The sequence below is a fragment of the Heterocephalus glaber genome, unplaced genomic scaffold, assembly GCF_053883595.1.
Source record: "Heterocephalus glaber isolate CG9 unplaced genomic scaffold, H.glaber_assembly_v1.0 deba00001687, whole genome shotgun sequence".
Lineage (NCBI taxonomy): Eukaryota > Metazoa > Chordata > Mammalia > Rodentia > Bathyergidae > Heterocephalus > Heterocephalus glaber.
In genome coordinates, this window is record NW_028258412.1 from 10,922,995 (window position 1) to 10,944,102 (window position 21,108).

The 21,108-nt window shown below is 38.2% G+C and overlaps 1 protein-coding gene across 5 annotated transcripts in view; it reads right to left on the bottom strand.

The window, feature by feature from the left end:
- The window catches only part of Myo1h (myosin IH), a 92,743-nt gene that overhangs the window by 47,269 nt on the left and 24,366 nt on the right, over positions 1-21,108 (bottom strand). For 4 of the 5 annotated variants that reach the window (XM_087198057.1, XM_087198058.1, XM_087198056.1 and 1 more), the window contains one exon: positions 2,391-2,552. In XM_087198057.1, the coding sequence (XP_087054183.1) occupies positions 2,391-2,516 (126 nt within the window). In that variant the 5' untranslated portion in view covers positions 2,517-2,552. Of the gene's footprint in view, positions 1-2,390; positions 2,553-21,108 lie in introns of those variants that run through there. The other variant, XM_087198059.1, reaches the window with a different exon arrangement.

A 21,108-nucleotide genomic window follows, 5' to 3' on the forward strand; every position in this document is an offset into this window, starting at 1 on the left:
CACACTCTATGATCCTGGGGTGTTCATTCAGCATTGGGGATATAACACAACCAATCCAACAGGTGGGGTCTCTGTTGTCATGGAGCTTGTGGGAGATCAAGACAGCTTCAAGGAGCAGTAGCTATTACGAAAGGTGTATATAGGGTCATGTAGGCATAAATGAGTGAGGAAGGCCATGTTAACGAGTGGCTTCTGGAAGGCTTTACTAAGGAGGTGACATCTGAGTGAAAACTTGAAGGCTGAAGAGCTAGTCATGAGAAAAGTAGGCAGGAAGGGCCTTCCAGGCTAAAGGGACAATTGCAGCAGGCTGCCCACTACAGCCAAGTGTGGCTGACACCACGAGTGAGGGTAGGAGGGTGAATGGGAAGGGAGGATGTCAAGAGGGAGCGGCAGGTCCTTATCATGCTGGGGCTGCCTTGAGGAGCTGGGCTTGTTCCAAATGCAATTCATGGCAAAGACAGTTCCTCCCCGCTGAAGCCAAATACCTGTTCTGAACTGTTACATCAGCACATGGCTTAGGGAGAAGTGATGGGTGTGATTTATGCTTCACAAAGGTCTTTGGCCACTGAGTGAATATGCAGGACAAATGTACCCACCAGCCTTCTAGAGTTGGGCAAAATGCTCCCATGACTGGTACTTATGTCTCTAGAGTTCAACGTTAAATTTTACTCACAGTCAAGTTTTTCAAGTACTTACATTGGCAACATAAGCACTAATATAGGCTTCCTGGAATACATTTATAAACAAAGAGCTCTAAGATCTTATACAGAAAAGATAAATATTTGGGGGCTCCTTTGAGAATGCATCTGATATTTTCAGATTCTCAGTTTGTGTTTTTAAATACCAGAAGCATTAAAGCCTATGTTAGGACTATGTTAAAATCATCCCAGCTCGTGTCTCCAGTCTCTGGGACAAACTCAAACAGAATGACAACAGAGGAGAGTATTTTCACTACAACTCTACACTGCTTTAGTCAGGTGGTACCCGCTGAGTGTGGGAGATAGTTCCTGCAATAGGTGAGTTTAAATTGGAAACTCTTAGCTTAGTCCTAACGATCCTATTATCCAGTTTGTACTTCATACCATGTTATTTCTCCTTTGCTTACACAGAAAATTATTTTGATTTTTTTCTATTTGTACAATTAAAGGTGATAATCCTGAAAGTTAGGCCATGGGATAAAATCTTGCTTATTTTTTCTGGCAACTTTGGTTTCAACATATAGATTAAATAACAGGAATCATTACAATCTACCTATAAGACAAATATTTTAAAACTGCTTCTGATTTTTAATTTACTTTTTTTGGATTTTTGGTGGTGGTACTAGGGCTTGAATCCAGGGCCTTTGCTGTATCTTCAACCCTTTAAAAAAGTCTTTGTTTTGTTTTTTTGAAACATATAGAGCACTGAGATGACAGACATGCACCACCACGCACAGTTCTAATTTACTCTTAATAAAGGCTAATAAAAACTCAAAAAAATCAAATAATTTTAATAAACCCCACGACACACAGAAACACTATAAAATTTATCTAGGAGAAATTTACATGAAACTTGACCAATCAAGTCCAGATGCGGTGATAAATGGAGAATTTAATAAAAACTGGCCACTACTAGATGCAACAAGATCAATCTGAGAAGTTTGGTGAAGTGCTTCGGTCTTGGCCCTTGAGAGTTTATGGGATGTCTTGAGACATCTCTTATTCTTACTCGGCCTTCCTGGCATTTATTAGCTCTTCTTCCAACAGATCCCTTTGAGGACCCTCTTCCCCAGCTCTCGGTCCATGTGACAGTGGTGGGGTTCTGACCCTAGCCCTCACCTCCAAGGGTGGGCCTAGTAATTTAGCTTGGCCAATCAGAATAGGGATTAGATTAGCAATAGAAACTGGTTGAAATAGGGGCACATGACTCTAGATGGGCCAATCAGAGCCAACCAACATTAGCTCTGGGACATGTGCTAGACCTGTCTCTCAGAATTGCCCCTTCTCAGTAGCAACACTAGCTGTTAAAGCATCAGCCTGGACCTGCTGGGCCACCACCATCTTACTGCAAAGGAAAAAGAGGCTGCCCAAGAAGGAAACCAATGCAAAAGAAAGCAAAGCAGAGAGATGGAGAAAGAGTCCTCAGGGCATTGTCTGAAACCCTAGATCTGTACCTGCACCCCAAAGTTATAGTTTCCTTTTGTGGCTGAGGCCAGTTTAAATCGAATCTCTGTCACCTGCTACCATAAAAAGCTTAGCATGAAGGAACAAAGTACATTTGATTGTACATCTTGACACTTCCACTTCATGGCTAACCTAAGACAGTAACATCTTTCACAATCATCAAGGCTGATAAAGGCAGGAAGGAAACAAACAATGTAGAAAAACAAGCTGAGAAACGTGTTAGGTTACATATATGAGGTTCTCGCTGAAACGCTTGCGAAGATTGTCCACAAAGGCAGATTCACTGGTGTGTGCATCCAACAGCACAAAATCCTGCACGCCGACCTTGTCCCGGGCAGTCAGCGTCCCTTCCATGTGCAGACGAATGTGCCTCCTCCTCACCTCTTCTTTCTACAGGAGATAGAACATTCCTCAGCAGCTCATTTACCCCCAAATTTCTAGTACATGTCTAGTAAATGGGATTAACCAGATGCTAAACCCTGAGATAAAAGAAAACTGAGAATATAATGCAGCTAAAAATTTCCTATTGTATATTTTATTACTATTTTTACTGTACCTTTTCTATGTTTAGATATGTTGAAGTTCATAAATACTTAACCATTGTGTTACAATTGACTAGCATACTTGTTATAGCAACATGCTTTCAAATATGTAGCTTGGGAGAGATAGGCTGCACCATTAGGTATGCCATCGGCTGAACCATCTGGGTCTATGACATTCGCACAAAGCTAAAATTGGCCAACGATGCATTTCTTAGACTATATCCCCAAGTGTCAAGTGATACATAACCATGCACATGTGCGTATTAGACTTTAGTAATAGCAGTTAACAGAAACCAACCATTTACTGGGTCAGGTACTATGAATTCCAAAGGTTTGACTTGCATTATTTTATTTAATCCTCATTCTGGCTATGAAGTAAGTAATATTATTATACCCATTCTACAGCCTAGGAAACTGAGGCATGGGGATGTTATAAATCATGTCCAAGATCTGCCAAAAGGCAGAGCCAGAATATGAACCCATACAGCCTGACTCTGAACTTGCTTTCTGGATTTTTATGTATTCTATGAAGGTCAAAGGGAACCTGAAAGAGAAACTTCTTGATGTTGCAATGTCCCTCCAGCACCCTCTAGTGACAAAATTAATATCATGCTCTCTTCAAGGAGAAATGCTTGACTCATTCATTACTACAGAGCAGGTATGAAAGGTGAATTTGGATCTGAGAGGCAATAAATAGGTAAAGTCCTAGCATAGCTAAAACAACCTTGAAAAGAAAATCTAAGCTAGAGCATTCACTAACTGACAAATAAAACTGGGGGCTGGTAATGGGGATGTTTTCAACTAATACCGCAGACAGATATCCATAAGCAACTATTTCGCACCCTATCTTACACTATATGTGTGTATACACAAATATAATACACCTGAAATACATATAAGAGCTATATGGAACAGATATGTAAATTTGAGATGCATCTTAGACCTAAATGTAAATGTAAAATCTATAAAGCTACCAGAAGAAAACAAGGGGAATAGCTTAGCAACCAGAGGAAGGCAAAGCATTCTTGGACAGCACACACAAGGAAATAATGATTAAAGAAAAAAAGAAATTATACATCATCAAATATAAAACTTTTCATCTGAATACACTGTTAAGCAAATGGATAGGCAAGCCACAGCCTGGCAGAACATACTCACAAATATATAGCTGCAGAGGATTTGAATCTGTAATAAAAGATATGTATAGTTCAATAATAAAAATACAAATCCAATAAATCTGGACAAAAGACTTTCATGATACTTCACAGGGTAGGATATAAATGGTCACTAAGTACCTAGAAACGTGTTCAACATCATTAATCACTGGGGACATGCAAATTAAAACCATAATGATACACCAACAGAAGAATTTAAATTAAAAAGCCTGACAATACAGCCTACTGGTGAGGATGTGGAGCCAAATGAACTCCACATTTATTGCTGTCACAAATGTAAAAGGATCCAAGCACTTTAGGAAAAGTCCTGATGGTTTCTAATGAAATTAACCATGGCTCTATCCTTTGATCCAGCAACTCCACTCCTAAGTATTTACACAAGAGAAATGTAAACATATGTCCACAAAAAGACTTGAAGGTGATATTCAACTCAAGCTCAACTTTATTCACAATGGCTCCAAACTGGAAACAATCCAAATATCCATCAACTGGAGGAGGGATGTGGTACATCTGTTCAATAGAATGAGTCCAGCAATAAAAGAGAAATAACGGGTACATGCAATAGCACAGATGACTCTCACAGACATTGTGCCAAGTGAAAGAACCCAGACACAAAAGAGTACAAACTGTGATTCCATTTATATAACATTTGAGGACAAGCAAAGCTAATCTACAGTGAAAAATCAGAACAATTGTTGCCTGGCTGGGGGGTTTTCACGAAAAGATATTTCTTAAGTGATGGAAATGTTCTATATGTTGATAGGTCTGTGAGTTAACATGAATGTATCTATTCATCAAGATGCATTGTTAAGATTTTGTGCATTTAGCTATGTGTAAATCTTATAACATTTTATTTTTAAAGAACCATAAAAATAACCAAATGGGAGAGGACTGAGAGGGAGTAGGGGTATAAATGAAATCAGAATGGCAAAATGTTAATAATTGTTGAAGGTAAATTATGAGGATGGGAGAGTTATACTATTGTTTATTTTCTGTAAATCTGAAATTTTCCATAATAAAAGGTTTAAAAAACTAGAGTGGCCAGCAGGTGTCTCCCTACACTAGCCAAATGGAGCTAGAATAACAAATCTCTTACATGGTATTTTTTTTACAATTGGTTTACTCAAATCAGGAGACCCAAACAAAGTCTACACATTATAGTTATTTCACAAGTCTCTCAATTCTCTTCCACTCTATAGTTCCCCTCTCTTTTTCTTTTTACAATTAACATGTGGAAGAAATTGGGCGATTTGTTCTATAGAATTTCCCACATTCTGGATTTTGCTCATTGCTTTCTTATGGGACCATGAAACACTATTCCCTTTCTTTTGAATTTCCTGAAAACTGGTAGTTTGATTTAGAGTTAAGATCAGATGCAGAACTGATTTGTTTTGCAAATCATAGGCAATGTAGTGTGGTTTGATAGGAGACACCCAAGGGCTGGCCATCCTTACTTCCTAAAGTCACATTATTTGTAGGAGTTTGCAAAAGGACAACATTTCAGGCCTATCATTCATTCCCCATTTATTAACTGGACATAAAGAGAAGCTTTCCTTATCAACAATTTGGCTTTCTTGTGGCACAGTCTGTAAAGGAAAGTCCAGAAAAATGTCTTATTTGCAGTTTTCTGAATAATGAGTAGGCACCACTGTATCCTCCAAAGGTAACAATAACTGCTTAACACTGTTACAAGTTTGTGGGTTTGAATGTATTTGATGCATTTCATTTTATGGCAATAATTATGCTTGCTGTTATTCAAATAGTCCCATTTTTGGCTATTGGGGATCTATTAAGCAGGCTCTCTAGCCCTTTGGACATGGCTTAATATCCTTTAACAGCTGCCTTATCAGGACGTCAAGTTGTTTCAGGTTTATCTGACACAGTCTCAACGCAGACCTTGACTCTGTGGTTTCTCTAACGAACTCTGGTTTCTTTCTGTGAGAAGAAGGAGATACCACAATTAGACACCAGGGGTGCTCATTGCTTTTGGGTGGGTCACTGTACAGATTTTTGAGTGTTTAAAATGCTATAACATGACTATTCTGATTCTATCAATTCAATGCGTAACAGAGAGGTTTGTAGTTAATCTTATTTTTCTTATATTTCTTCTCTTTTCTCTCATTTAAAAGTTCTAGTTCAGTAACAGGAGCAATTTTTCACAGACTTTATTCCCCACTGTATTCATAACAGCCTCAAAATAACAGTATCAACAGTGTTACTGACACGCTTAGTGAAAACAGCCTAAAATTTTTAAAAGTCTTTGTCCTCAGGCTATATCTCACTGGGTACAGACATGTTTCTGTGATTTTAGATTCCTTTGAAATAATTAATTACTATGTGGCTATTGTAGCAACTGGATATGCATTTATTTCTTTGATTTTACTGTTTAGTTTTGGGAATTAGTTTTTAAATGTACTTTTGTTTTATAATTATATAAAATATTTAATGGTTCCAAAAAATAAATATAACATATTTAAAGAACTGGTTCTTATCTTGTCCTTTTTACCTATTCCTTTCCTCCTTTTGTAGGAAATCATTTAAAAAATATTAACATTTGGTAAAGTTATTTCTTTTTAAAATACAAGCAGACATGTACTACCATGCCCAGTGAGGACTTATATTTTAAGAAATGAAAGAATAAAACGCAAATCAAAACTACAATGAGATACCACTTCATATTCACCAAGATGGCCACCATGGAAAAGTCAGATAACAGTAAAGTCCTGGTGAGGAAGTAGAAAAACTAGAGCCATCCCCTATTGATGGTGGTAACATAAAATCATACAGAACTTTGGAAAACAATATTGGGGTTCTTCCAAGTGGTTAGAGTTACTACATGGCCCAGTGATTGTACTCTTAGATATATCCAGTAGAAATGGAACCATTTCCATGATATGACTGCACAATTCTGTAAAAGTACTAAAAATCACTGAATTGGACACTTTAAATAGATAAATTATATGGCATGTAAATTAGATCAATAAAACTGTGATTTAAAAAAACGGATGAAAGTTGTCAATAATCACAAAATATGGAGAGAGAGAGAGAGAGAGAGAGAGAGAGACACTAAGGGTCAAACCCAGGGCCTTGCACATGTGCTCTACCATTGAGGCACACCCCGGCCCCAATATTATTTTTAAAAAGAGATGAAAGGGGCCAGGGATTTAGCTCAGTTGTTCTGCCGCCTGCCTCGCAGGTGCAAGGTCCCAAGTTCGATCCCTGGTACCAAAAAAAGAAAAAAAAGAGATGAAAGAGAGTCATTAGTAATCGCAATGTGAACCTTATATCAATCTTGGTTCAAATGAAGTCTATTTTCAAAATTTTGATACAGTCTGAAAATTTTGAACAAGGACTAAATATTGAATTATATTAAGGAGTTATTAATTTGTGTGATAATGGCATCATAGTTATGTTTTAAAAAGATTTTTTACCATCTGAAGGTAAATACTGAAATACAGAGGAAATGCAACTTTGACTTTGTTAAAATCAAGAACATTTATCAAAAGATATTTTTTAAAAAGTTAAAAAAACCCTACAGTGGAAAAATATTATTCTAACACATACATTCTGAGAATGAATAAGAAAAAAATAAAACCCAAACAACTCAATCTAAAAATAGGCAAAAGCAAAAGGCATTTCATAGAAGAATCAAATGGACAATACAAATAGAAAATATGTAAATTGATACCCAGGTGGGATAGAGTTTCATACTTACCAAATTGGCAAAAGATAAAATGCCTAACGAGACAGATTGCCAAAGATGGAGCAACAGAAATCCCTACATTCTGTGGATGGGAGAAGAAACTGCTACAACTACTCTGGGAAGCAATCTAGTATAGCCTAGAAAAGGTGAAGACACATCCCTGTGGCCAAGCAATTTCATTCCTCTGTTTTTGTGGAATGGGGAAGAAGCACAAAACAAGCTCGGCAGCATTATTTGTGACAACTCAAAGCAGGAAAATAATCCCAACTTCTATCAATAACAGAAGACATTGCTGTTGCAATCCTAGAATGTTACTCTCTCTCTTCTACAGTTATACAGTTTATAATCTACCAGGCACTTCCCCAAGTGGTTTTCCTATATGGATTCATTGGAAGCTTTTTAACAACTCTATATGATAACAGATATTTTAGCTCCCATTTTACTGATGGAAAAACTGATACTCATAGAAGTTAAATAACTTGCCATATAGCTAATGTTGCTTGAGGTTAAAACAAAGAATTTTGACTCAAGAATCCATGTGCTTTATAACATACTACAAAAGAGCACAAAAGAAAGACTTCATGTAATGGATAAAACACATAACAAATATTGTATAGGAATATTCAACAAAGGTGTTTGTTTCACCCATTATGCTGTACACAGCTGGGAGATGAATTATTATTCTGTTTACCAACCTGGTTCAGTTTCAAAAATCAGCATTGTTCAAAGAAGGCAAGTCATGTGAGAATATGTATAGTTTGATTCTAACTTAACAAAGGCTTCAAACAAGCAAAACTAAACAGTTATGTTTCAGGATGCATGCATAGGTGACAAAACTACAAAAACTCCCAAAGATGTCATTTCATGTCTTTCACTGGGTGGAGGAGGTCTATGGGCATTTGTAATTAACTTACATATGCTGTACTCTTTGTGGTATTTTACAATAATATAAAAACACTAGACCATCTCCACTTAGGAATATTAATACTAAATTTATCAATAAGGGATTAGAAAACGGAATTCAACAGAACAATAAAGGAATAATAAAACATGACCAAATAAAATTTATTCCAGGAATTTGATATCATAAAATCTATTAAAAGTAATAGATTTATCATATCACTAGCTCAAGAGTGAAAATTACACATCTTCATAAATTCTAAACAGGTATTTGATAAATTCAACTTTCATTTTTGATAATCACATTCAAGCCAGGTGTGGTAGCACACTCCTGTAATCCCAGCACTCTGGGAGGCTGAGGCAAGAAGACTGCATTTCCATCCCAGCCTGGGCAACCGAGTAACTTAGGAAGCCCTGTCTCAGAATTAGAAATTGAGAAGGATTGGGGATGTAGCTCAGTGGAAAGGCCCTGGGTTCAATCCCTAGTTCTGAAGGGAGAGAGGGAGAGAGGGAGAGAGAGAGAAGGGAAATCACGCCAGGGATTTAGCTCAGTGGTGCTGCTGCCTGCTTTGCAAGTGCAAGGTCCTGAGTTTGATCCCTGGTACCAAAAAAAGAAGGAAAGGAAGAGAAAAAGTATTTGCAGATTACTGAGTGTTTGTATGGAAAATCCAAGAAAATTGAACAAAAATTATATATGACATTTAAATTCAGGCAAATACAAAATTAATAAACAGAAATCAATGGTACTAATGCTACCAAATAATTATTAGTTAGAATGTGTAATTAAAGAAGGAATTCTACTTACTATGTTTACAAAAGGGTTAAAATCTAGAATAAGCTTATTAACAAAGGTGCCAGATCGCTATAAAAATCAACTGAGGAACACAAAAGAGGAACTAAACAAATAGATATATCATATTCTTGCCTAGAAAGACTCAGTCTCACAAAGTCAATTCAACTAAATCCAACTATGCAATACGTAAAATCCCATTAAAAATACGCCACAATTTCTGGCATTCTAGACCAACTGATTCTGTGGAAAGAAACTGATTTGTGTGGAAAGATAAGTACAAATATCCAAGAAATTTCTGAAAGAAACAGAAAGAATAATGAAATGGTACCAGCCTTTGCAATAGTAAGACCTAAATTGAGTAGTATACATTAATTCAATAGTATGTACTTACACATGATAGACAAGAAATTCAATGTAACTCTACAGAGATGATAGTGCTTTCCCCAATAGAGAGAATGTATTAAATACTTAAAGTAGTTTTTCAAATTTATGGTAAGACAAGGAAGTATTCAATAAATGCCATATATAACTACAAATACTCAGACATGTCATCTAAAAAGGATGAATTTTACTATATATAAATTATGCCTTTATCAACCTAACTTTCAAAATTAGTGGTAGGACACTAGATAGTTCTATACAAAAAGTTGAACCAAACGGATGGATAAAGAGTCAAACATTAAAGAATAAAATTATAAAGAAAAAGTGTTGGAAGAAAGTGAGGATGGAGCAAAAAAAAATGCCTTTCTAAGCATAAAATAAAATTTAGAAGTCACAAAAAACAGAGTGGTCAATTGACCCACACAGGAAAAACTTCTTTGTAGAAGAAACATCATAAGCAGAGTCAAAAGACAAAACAACTTTGGAAAAATATAACTGCAACTCACGTCCTACACAAATGACCAATTTCTTAACATATAAAAAGCTCACATGAATGAATAAGAAAAAGTCCAATATGTCAAACACATACATCAAAAATGAACAAAGGATATAGACCACAATTCAGAAAAAACCACAAATGTGTAACATATGAAGAAGATATGTTTACTCAAATTTACTCAGATGAGAAATGCTACTAACATATACTAAGATAACATTTTCATTTTTGGAAATTTTATAGGTAAAATTTGGGAATACATTCTTGGAGAGAGTGTGGAAAGGAAGTATTGACATTTATTACAAGTGACAAGGTATATATATTGTAGAATCTCTAGTAATTTGAGACTATATTTCAAAAGTTAGGTGTATATTCTCTAATGTGATAATTTCATTTCTAGCTATTTATCTTCTAGATAAAGCAACCCAAATACAGTGGACCCTTGAGTTATGACCGGCCTGACATATGAACAACTTGGGTTATGACCAGAATTTTAGTTTTGACTTATGACCAAAGTCTTGAGTTATGACCCGAATGCTGGCCATTTGTGTTTCCAGATGGTCTCAGATACAGATTTAACCCTTCAAGAGTTCTAGAAGGAACAATACAACATCCTTTCCTGTGTAGGGTTAATTGAGAAATCCCGGGCCAATGTCTCTCTAGGGACACTGACATCTGCCTGTATACAGGAGAGAGGCTCTGAAGGCTGTGTAGAGGCGCCTGAGTCTTCACTGACCAACCTGAGTAACAACCAGCCTTCGTGAGCAAATTGAGTTTGTAAGTCAGTGGTCTACTGTACAGTATCAATCAACTGGCAACAGATAAATTAAATTATGCTACATGCTTACAGTAAAATATAATAGAGATACAGAGTCTTCTACAAAGGTTGGTACCCATTTTCAAGAAAAAACATTTACATACGTATGTGTTTATAAATTTATGACATTTCCTTAAAAGGATGCCCACAAAATTAGCTATAGTGGCTGCTCCTGGAAAAGGGGCTTAAATTTCACTCTACCTCTGTTTACACCTTTAAAATTGTACATGACATTTGTACCACCTATTCAAAAAATTTATAAAAGCAACCTACCCATTATTTTATATCTCTTCACCCTACTTCTTTCTTTCTTCATAGTACTTTTCACAACCTGCAGTTATTCTCATTACTTCTTTGATCTTAAGTGAACCTCTTATAAAAGCCTCTTGAAAGTAAATCCCGTCCATTTTTATGTCCCTGCTTCTAGCTCAAATTTTGCCACACAATAGGCACTCAGTGGATTTTTCATGAGCGATTTAGCTTTTCTCCCCCCAGTTCTGTGCCAAGAGAATTCAAAGAGAAAGCATTGTAGCTAAAGTCCGTGGTCTGAGAGACAACACAGGTTAGAGAAAGATAATCAATAGCAGTTAATCCTGATGTATTCCTCCTGCCAATGAAACATAATTAATGTAATATTAAAATGGCTAATGGTCCTGTTTATTTGTACTGCCTATAAGGCAGTGCACGGCAACTGGGCAGCTTGCAATATTCATGGATTCTCTGACCCACATTTAGTTGTGTTCTGCTTGGGATCCATAAATGAACAAGCTAGAAAAAAAGTCCCTGTCCTCAGTGAGCTGACAGTCCTATAAACAGACATGTTGTTTTTCAGTTGGGGTGTGTGTGCATGTGTGTGTGTGCTTCCATGGGTTGAGCCCAGGGCCTTTGCACTGAGCTACATCCCCAAATCTTTAAAAATTTTTATTTTTTATTTTTTGAGATAGGCTCTCACTAAATTGCTAGGTTGCCCAGGCTGGGCTGAAACTTGCAATCATCCCCCCTTAGCCTCCCAGGTTATGGGCATGTGTCTCCATGACCAATATTATATTTTTAGTTTTTAGTGTCACAAACTGCCTAGCAATGGGTATCTTCTCACTTGTAATGTGGCCTCTGCTGTGAAGGAACCAGGAGGTGGCATTTTCCAAGGAAATTGCTAGGTCCAGGGACATTTGGAGGGCCTGTTTTGCAAACAGGGACCAAAAAGATGGCCCCCAAATCCTCTTTGACAAACTGGGTATAAAAATGCAATTTCCCCAGAAATCTCTCAGTATTATTTTAATTTTCATCAGTCACTCAGCTGGAGATTTTGATTATCTTTTTGGCAGGCAGTATTGTTGTGAATCATGAAAATGGTGATCAGTTCATGTTCAGTGCAGACTTAAAAAAAATATTCTCAATCTGCACTGAAAGCCAACTGTATGCATGTATATGCGAGGGACACAAAGACTGGTGCATGGGCCAGACACAGTTATGCAAAGTGGGAGGTCCAGGGACCTATACTGTCCTTACTTCCAGTGTCTTTCTGCTTTCCCCTCTGACCTGTCAGGCACTAGACTCAGAGTAGTCCCATGTTGTTTCCCTATCGCAGTTCTGGGTATCTAAGCATGCACACCTCCTCCTCTGACTTCTCCCACAGAAGCATCCTCTCTCGGGTGGGACTATCCAAAATGACATTCCTACCTCTTCTAGCTAAAGGAAGGATGTGGGACACAGCTCCGGTTTCCATACCTCTCCCTGGGTACACAGACCTCACTGAATGAGCATGAAGAATGAGATAGCCATTGCTGGCATCTTGGTTTGGAAGTGACCTCAGTGTCTACCTTGAGAGACCGGGTGAGCTTGGAAGATGCACCCCAGGGAGTACTATGCCTTGATCAGGGGCAATAAAGTATACTCACAAAATCTAGGAAAAATGTTAAATGTATTATGAAGAAAAACATAACCAAATTACTACTTAACTAGTATGCAATTAATTCTTATGGAAAACAAAGCTACACATTGCTCCTGAACATCAGCCTATTAAAGGATGTATATTTAATGCACTGAACAGAGGGTGTTACGGCTTGTATCTAGATGTCCTCCCAAGCCTCAGGTGGGCATAGGTGGGGCTTTTTGCAGGTGGCTGGATCTAAGGTATGTGCTGATGGAATCAAGGATGCGATGCTGGGATTGAATCATGGTGTGATGCTAGGATTCAGGCTGCCCCAGTCTGGGTGTGAGTTCTACCCACCTTGAAGAGTGGGTAGCCTGTAATAAAATAGAAGGGACAGAAAAAGGGTCATTTTTTGTTGCTTGCTGCCTTCTGCCTTCCATGAGCTTTTTCTCCTCTGTGATGCCTATCATACCACATTGCTTTGGAGCTAGCCAACTATGAACTGAAACCTCTGTAAACTGTGAGCCAAATAAACTTTTCCTCCTTTAACTTTGAGTGTTGAGTATTTTATCTCAGAATGAGGAAAGTAAGACAGAGGGTGAATAGGAGTGAGATGAAAGACTAAAACTAAGTCAGGAGTGAGGTTTTGCAAAGACCAACATGACTGCGCACTATTACCTGGAGACCCTCCATCCTTGCTCCTTGCATTTATGGTCCAAAGAAAAGAGACAATAAATTCTTTTTTGCCATAAATTAGGTTGTTTCTGTTGCTTGCAGCCAGTTCAGGACACGGTTCTGAACTGACAGGGTTCAGGACATGCTGTGCCATCTGGCACACTGGCATTTGAGAAAACAACAAAAGAGGCCATAGAAACTAGAAAAAAATCCCCTGTAAAATCTGGCTAGCTTTACTGTAAGACTCTCATACCAGAGGGGTCTTCCTTGTATCCACAGGGACACAGAGAAGAATCTGAACAAACAGACTTGCTAAGGTTCCCCAGTTCATTACTGTAGTGTCATCTAATCTGTGGCTCCAGGTACCTGCAGCCCCCAAGAATAACAAGCGATGTGCAGAAGATATTCTGAGGTGGGGGAGGGAGGGAGAGAGAGAGAGAGAGAGAGAGAGAGAGAGAGGGAGAGAGACTCATATCCACATATTTCTATTATAGTATGTTGTTTTTGTGGGGAGACAATGCAGCATCCCCCTTTGAGGCAGACGGCCACATCACTTCTGAGATAAAAACCTAACTTAGGAAAGTAGAATTTAATTCAACCTTGACCAGGTGAAGCCATTTCAGAAAGATAGTAACAACTTAGGGAAACAAGACTTAGTTCAACCTATCGGAAACCTCACTTTGTCTCTCACTTCCCAGTTAGCCTTACCCCCACTTCCTACATCCAGAGCTCTCTATAGCCCCAAACACTCCTGGGTGGGGGCTGACTCTTGGATTCCTGACCCATGTGTATGATCACCAGAGACAATAAAACTGCTGCTTTAAATTTTCTTGTGGCTGGTTATCTTGTTGGTTTTGTTACAGGTCTTCTTTGAATTATAGTAATTCTATTTTACTATTGTTTTGTCAATATCTTACAGTGTCTTAATTTATAAATTAAACTTTATCATGGATGTGTATGTATAAGAAAAACATTATTGTATATATATTTCATTACTCTTTACAGTTTCAGGCATCCATGAGAGTCTTGGAAAGTATCAATGGATAAGGGGATAACTATACTATTAAGTCAAATCCCCTTTGTCTTATCAGACTGCTGCCTAACTGTCTACTTTTCATACAACTAAGCACAAAAATACAGTTTTCCCTGTTTAGGGGGGTTGTCTTCATTTCTTTATTATTATTATTATTTTTTGGTACCAGGGATCGAACTTGGGACCTTGCACTTTTGAGGCAGGTGGCAGAACCACTGAGCTAAATCCCTGGCCCCAGTGTCTTCATTTCTGAAGGCTCTCATATCATATAAAACTCACATGAAATAAATTTTTATGCATTTATCTTGTTAATCTGTTGTGATAGGAGTTATAGGAGTTGTTATAGGCTCTACCAGGAACCTTGCAATGAGTGAGGAAAAGATATTTCTTTTCTTCCCTATAAAACAAAATATAGAGGATAGAATTGTTGTTATTGTCATTGCTATTTACAATGCTAGGGATCAAATCCAGGGCTTGGTGTTTGCTGGGTAAGTACTCTCACACTGAGCTATACCCCCCAATCCAAGGATCGCATTTTTTAATAATAAAATTCTAATTCAAGAGAAACAAATGATTACATACCTTTTGGTCCAGACTAGAGCTCAGATGATAAGACTATAAAGTTGAATATAGGAATATGTTCCTTGAATAAATCTTATAGTCGATGGAACCCCATCTTCCTTTAAGCAAAATAGAATTCTAAAAGACAAAGCTCATGTTGGTGCTCCCCAACCATCATCTGCTGACTTGTAGTTTATGGGTAAATTTCTTATTTTGGCTAGAAGAATCATGGAGCCTTTAAGCAGCTGAGCAATAAATGCTGCTGGATACCTGCTTTTTCTCCCCAAATTTAAGCAGAAAGCAATCTGTTACACTCCAAAAGGCAATCATTAATGACTCTCACAGTTCCAGGTTCAATTATAGGTTTTGCTCTGCCAAGATCTCAGCTTTTCTACTGTTGACTCAGTTGGTTTTTTTGTTTGATTTGCACTGATGCAGGATGAGCCACAGGGCTCTCCTTTCATGTGCATAGCAATGCACAGCAATGTTTTCAGTTATTTTTCTTGTTACGTATTAAGACAGAATATGCATCTTCATACCAGTTACAGTCATAGAAGCCTTCACTCTGTGAAACTAGTCTGATTTTTTAGATGATGTGTGTGTCACACACACACACACAGAGTAAATACTCAGCAAATGATTCAAACACAAGTCATGAAAATCCAAATAGTGCTTGCTTTTAGTGGATATGAAAGGAGTTTAATGAATGAGGCTCAGGAAGGGTTTCTCAGGTGCTGCAACTTTCTATATCTTGACTAGATGGTGGTTACATGAGTGCATGCTTTATAACAATTCATTAAACTGCACATTGATTTCATGTGCTTTAGAGTATGTGGGTTATATCCCACAATAAAAAGCTTTTTAAAAAACTTCACATCATAATTCTGTTGTGTTTCCACTTGAAGAAAAGTATATAAGACATTGGTCCCCATGAGGAAATCCACACTTTTATTTTTTCCTCATTTTTTATAAAATTGTAGTGGGGAAGCCAAGTGGGTGAGAGTTTTATTTGGAAAATTACTTATACTTGTGGAGCCAGCAGGAAAATCATCAAAACCAAAAAAGAATGACTTGACAGACAGGAGTTGTGTTCACAGGTTGGGACGGTGGATATATCTGTCACACCTTCAAAAAGATTAAAGATTTTTTTGTTTTAGTTTCTCTATTAACAAAAATCTTGTGGTTGTCTGATGTCTAAAGCTTAAAATGAGGAAAGGATTTCAGGCACCATCTTGCAACTAAGACCTATTTCTATTGATATCTCTAATTCACAGGTGAAAAATGCATACTTTTTCTTTATATAATACTTCAAAATGATTACTTCCATGAAAGAAGAAAAGCAACACTGTTTTGGGCTTCAATTCATACATCCTCCAGGAAAACCAAATGTTCCTACTCTGTACCCTCATAAAGACAGATGACCAAGTAGTCAGGAAACTATACCTTTCACAGAAGTTTAGTCTATGATCATCAGAAAACCAGTCCAGCTTCCATCTCCCCAACATTGCTAGTGAAGTCTGAGAAAGAGAGACAGAGGCAGAGAGAGACAGGAAGAGAGAAAGAGGCAGGACAGACCCTGGATATGCAGGTGGTCTAGTTAGCAACAGAATGGCACAGAAACTCTGAAGCTCAGCTTTTTCCCACAATCTAAAAAGCTCCAGAAATTCCCAGTAATTTTGTCATGAATCAGTTAGAGATGGCATACAGACCCACGTGTCCTGCTACTTAGAAAGACATTGACTAGCCACACAGATTCCAGTAGCTTCCCCCATAAAACCCACTGGGAAATTCTTAGTAAGTTCCCTGTAGTCGTATTTATCTGTACACATCCAGGAAAAAAATATGAAGGGGAGCCAAGAGAAAGTGCCAACTAGCCATTCTTGGGATCTCTTGCTTGTTTCTAAGAAATAGGCTTCAAGAGTCTTGTAAAGGCTGACTGTCCGGCTGCTGGTATAGGACAGAGGTCGGGGGGAGTTGCTTCACTTTCTCAAATCAAAAGGGGGGGAAAGTAAGTGAGAAAATCTCCTGAGTTCAAACATTCCTTTAAAACCCGAAACTTTAAATACTAAATGTGTTTCATGGCTGCCATCTTGAAAAACATTAGTTTGCCAAAGGCGCCCTTTGATTCCCATTTGGGATGGAAACGCTTGCAGTTAATCCATTGAAACAGGTTCTGGCACAAAAGCCTTTTTGCAACAATCATGGTGCTTGTGAAGGACAATATTTTTGTGTGCAAAATAAAACATTTTAATGCGCTACAATCCATTACACATATAGACCTCCATTTCCTTTCAGTAATTATTCATTAGAAAACATTTAACGTCACTGTGGATTTCACACTGGGCAGTCTGGACACAAAGAACAAGAGATGGCCCATTTATAAGGGGCTGGGGCCTTCTTTTCTAATCTGAGAAACTCCAAGGAGGTGGGGCCCACAGGACACAACAGGCCGGCTAAATTGTGCAGTTAACGGTCAAAGCCCCCCTGCCTACTTTGACACTCATTTAAAGATGACAGGGAACAATAGAGATTTGTTCTGTTCAAGCCTTTCTTGTTACACAGTCTACATCAGCCCTGCACATGAAACCGCCCGATATTTTATTCCACCTGCCATCTCCCTCCTTCCTTGGTTGACTCCCTCCTCTGCTATTTTGCTTGTTCCCTCTTTAACACAAAGAGACAGGTAAAGAATATCGTTAAAAGGGGTCCCTTCAGCATGTCAGATTTCATAATACAATTGCCTGTCAGGTTCCCTATGAGCTATGAGGCGCTCAAACGTCTGGGTTTGGCCAGAAATCCAGCCCACAGTTAGGTTAGTTAGCAGTGGGACAGCTCCCTGGCCACCTCCTGCCCTCCCAGAACGGAAGGCCATCTCCCAGGCAGAAATCATCTTTAGTAATAACTATGAAGCACTTGCTGCACCAGCAAGGAAACCCTGATGGATTCCATGTATATTTCTTAAATGCCTACATGTTAGTTTTTTACTAAAACTCATACCCAAAGATCCAAAAGCCTTTTCTCAGGAAAGGCTGGAAAATGTTTATCTTAGAGTCAGGTTGTTTTTTTGCAGCAGTAGGGATTAAAGCTTAAACTCAAGGATGCTCTCCCACTGAGCTGCATCTCCAGCTCCAGTTCTTAAACTTTGAGACAGGGTCTCACTAAGTTGCCCAGGCTGGTTTTGAACTTGTGATGCTCCTGCTTGAGCCTACTGAGTAGCTGGGGTTATAGGCATGCACCATTGTGCCCAGCTTAGAGTCAGTTTTTAAAAGATGGGGATCATCAGGATCTTTCCCAAAAGTGACAGGGGAAAAAAATCTTGCCAGATTATCTGATAGAGAGCAAATCTTACAAGAATATGCAGAGATCTAAAACACTTCTAGTTATCATATGTGCTCTGTGTACTGAAGACTACACAACACTGAGTGAAGGTTCCAGAATGCACTGATAATAAGCATGTGAGCAAAAATAGATGTTGGCTTTCACAAACTCTCAACAATGACTCATGTCACTGTATTTTCTATTATAGCAATCCTGATGTTTGTATGTAGCACTTGCTTCTGATTATTATCATGATGTGTTATCAAAAATTGCATTTGGCCAGAGAGTCAAATGGCAAGAAGATGGCAGATAAGATCAGTGGGTTCTTAAGGAGAAAGCAAAACTCATAGTGAAACCCATTGTAGAAGCCTGACTAGCCTTGTGGTTAATGAAATTCTACAAGCAAAACAGTGTTGATGCTCTATATTAAGAACCAGCAAACTATGGCCTGCAGGCACAAAACAGCCCACTGTCTCTTCCTTTGAGCCAAGAATGGTCTTGACATTTTAAAATGACTGGGGGAAAAATCAGGAGAGTAATAATGTTTAATAAAATGAGACAATTATATGATGTTCAAATTTTAGCGTCCATAAAGTTTTGCAGGAGTAGAACCACACCTATTTATGTGTGTGGGGGTACTTTTGTGCTGTAACAGAGGTGACTACTGTAGTTGCCACACAGGGTGCATGGCCCACAAATGCCTAAAATATTTTCTGTGTAGTCCTTTGCAGAAAAAATGTGTCAACCCCTGCTGTATACATGTATTTCCCTTTTGCTTGGGAACCCGATTTCTCAATCAGTGGTACTTTAACATTGCACACACCAAGACAAGCAAAGCGGGATTTCAAATATAGCCTGGTCAAATACACATCTAAGGGCTTATTATACATCCCTCTATCCTGCTGTTATGGTACTCCCAAATTAAGATCTTTCTTCTCAGCAGCTCTACTTTCATGTACCTAACAGCGCTGCAAAGTCACATCATTGTCATTTCGAGTTCCAGTTGAGATGTCACCTTTTCAGTCCCATTGTTGCTTCCTGGCTTGTGAAACACAAACCAAAAACTGAACTCTGCAGAGAGCAGGCAGCAGTTTCTGGCATTGAACTCCACCGGCGTTTGCTCAGAGAGCAGACAGACAGGTCCAGCTCTTAGAGAAGCCCCTCAAAAGCTGCTGTCCCCAATTCTGAGTGGTAGTAACTCAGTGGCAGCTCAATTTTAAATGTACATCAAGGAAGAAAGCATGGTCTGATATTTGAATTCAAGGGGTTTTAGCTATGGAACTGACAGGGATCAAACTTGCTGATGAAAGAATGATAATTCTGCATGCTTTTATGTGTCTAATGGACTCAACATTGACAGCTCCACAGTTGAAATGAAGGATTATCTTTTCATCTAACGACCAGAAGACTGTTGGTGTTTTATTATCCAGCTGCAGCCTCTTAATCACCACTGAATGAGTATAATTATGAATATCAGCAAACAGAATAATGCTTCTAAATTACCTTAGGGATTAGACTGTCTCCTAGTAAAACTGAGGACAGTTCATGTTCTTAATTGGCCCAAGGGAGTTGCAGGTGGAGGGGAAAAATTTGAAATCACAGAGCCATATTTCTCAGCATAAGTAGAGGGCTAAAAAAAAAAACCCACAAGGCCTAGACTTTTCTCACCACTTTCTTTTTTTTTTTTTTTTTGGTACTGGGGATCGAACTTGGGTCCTTGCACATGCCCAGCAAGCTGCGAAACCACTGAGCTAAATCCCCGGCCCTTCTCACCACTTTCTAATAATAAATGTTAGGGAAAAAAAGGTGTTTGGAACTTTATAGTGGTTTTCAATGGAGCACATCAGTTTCAATCACATTTAGGTTGCCCAAAGTTCATGGAAGCACCTTGAAGTTGTTTTCCTAAAAGCTTATGGATGAACTTGTAAAATAGAAATGTTCTTGCCTTGAGGGGCATCTTCAGCTAGCTTTCCCTGGAATGGAAGATACTTCATAGTAGGGAGGGCCTTAAATTCAACAGAAATTGGATATTGACAATGGAGTATACTAAAATCTATTTGGGGCAATAAATGTAAAAAAACTCATTCCAAGTCCCTTTTGGGTTAATGACCTTACAAAATAGATAACTTTTATTATAACCTTTTTTTTTTTGGTACCGGAGATTGAACTCGGGACCTTGTGCTTGCCAGGCAGGCAGTGGAACCACTGAGCTAAATCCTTGGCCCTTAAAATAGATAACATTTAACATGGCTTTAAAAATATTCCTCACCCAAAGGGGATGTTTAATACCTGGGTAAAAAATAGATATGACTTGTGGAACTTTAGGTTAGAAATTACTTAAACCTAGGCTGTAGAGCTTGAGTACCTCTTATCTGAAATGCTTGGTTGCAGGAGGGCTTGGGGTTTTGAATTCTTTCAGATGTTGTAATATTTGCACACACTCAATGAGATATCTTGGGGATGGAACCCAAGTCTAAACGTGAAATTCATTTCTTTCATCTACACTTTACTCACATAGCCTGAAGGTAATTTTATACAATATTTTTAGTGTACCTGTGTTTTTGTTCATTTTTTGTTTTTTGTTTTTTGTTTTTTTGCAGTACTAGCCCTTTTTAAAATTTTGAGACAGGGTTTTACTAAATTGCTCAGGCTGGGTTCAAACTTATGATCCTCTTGCTT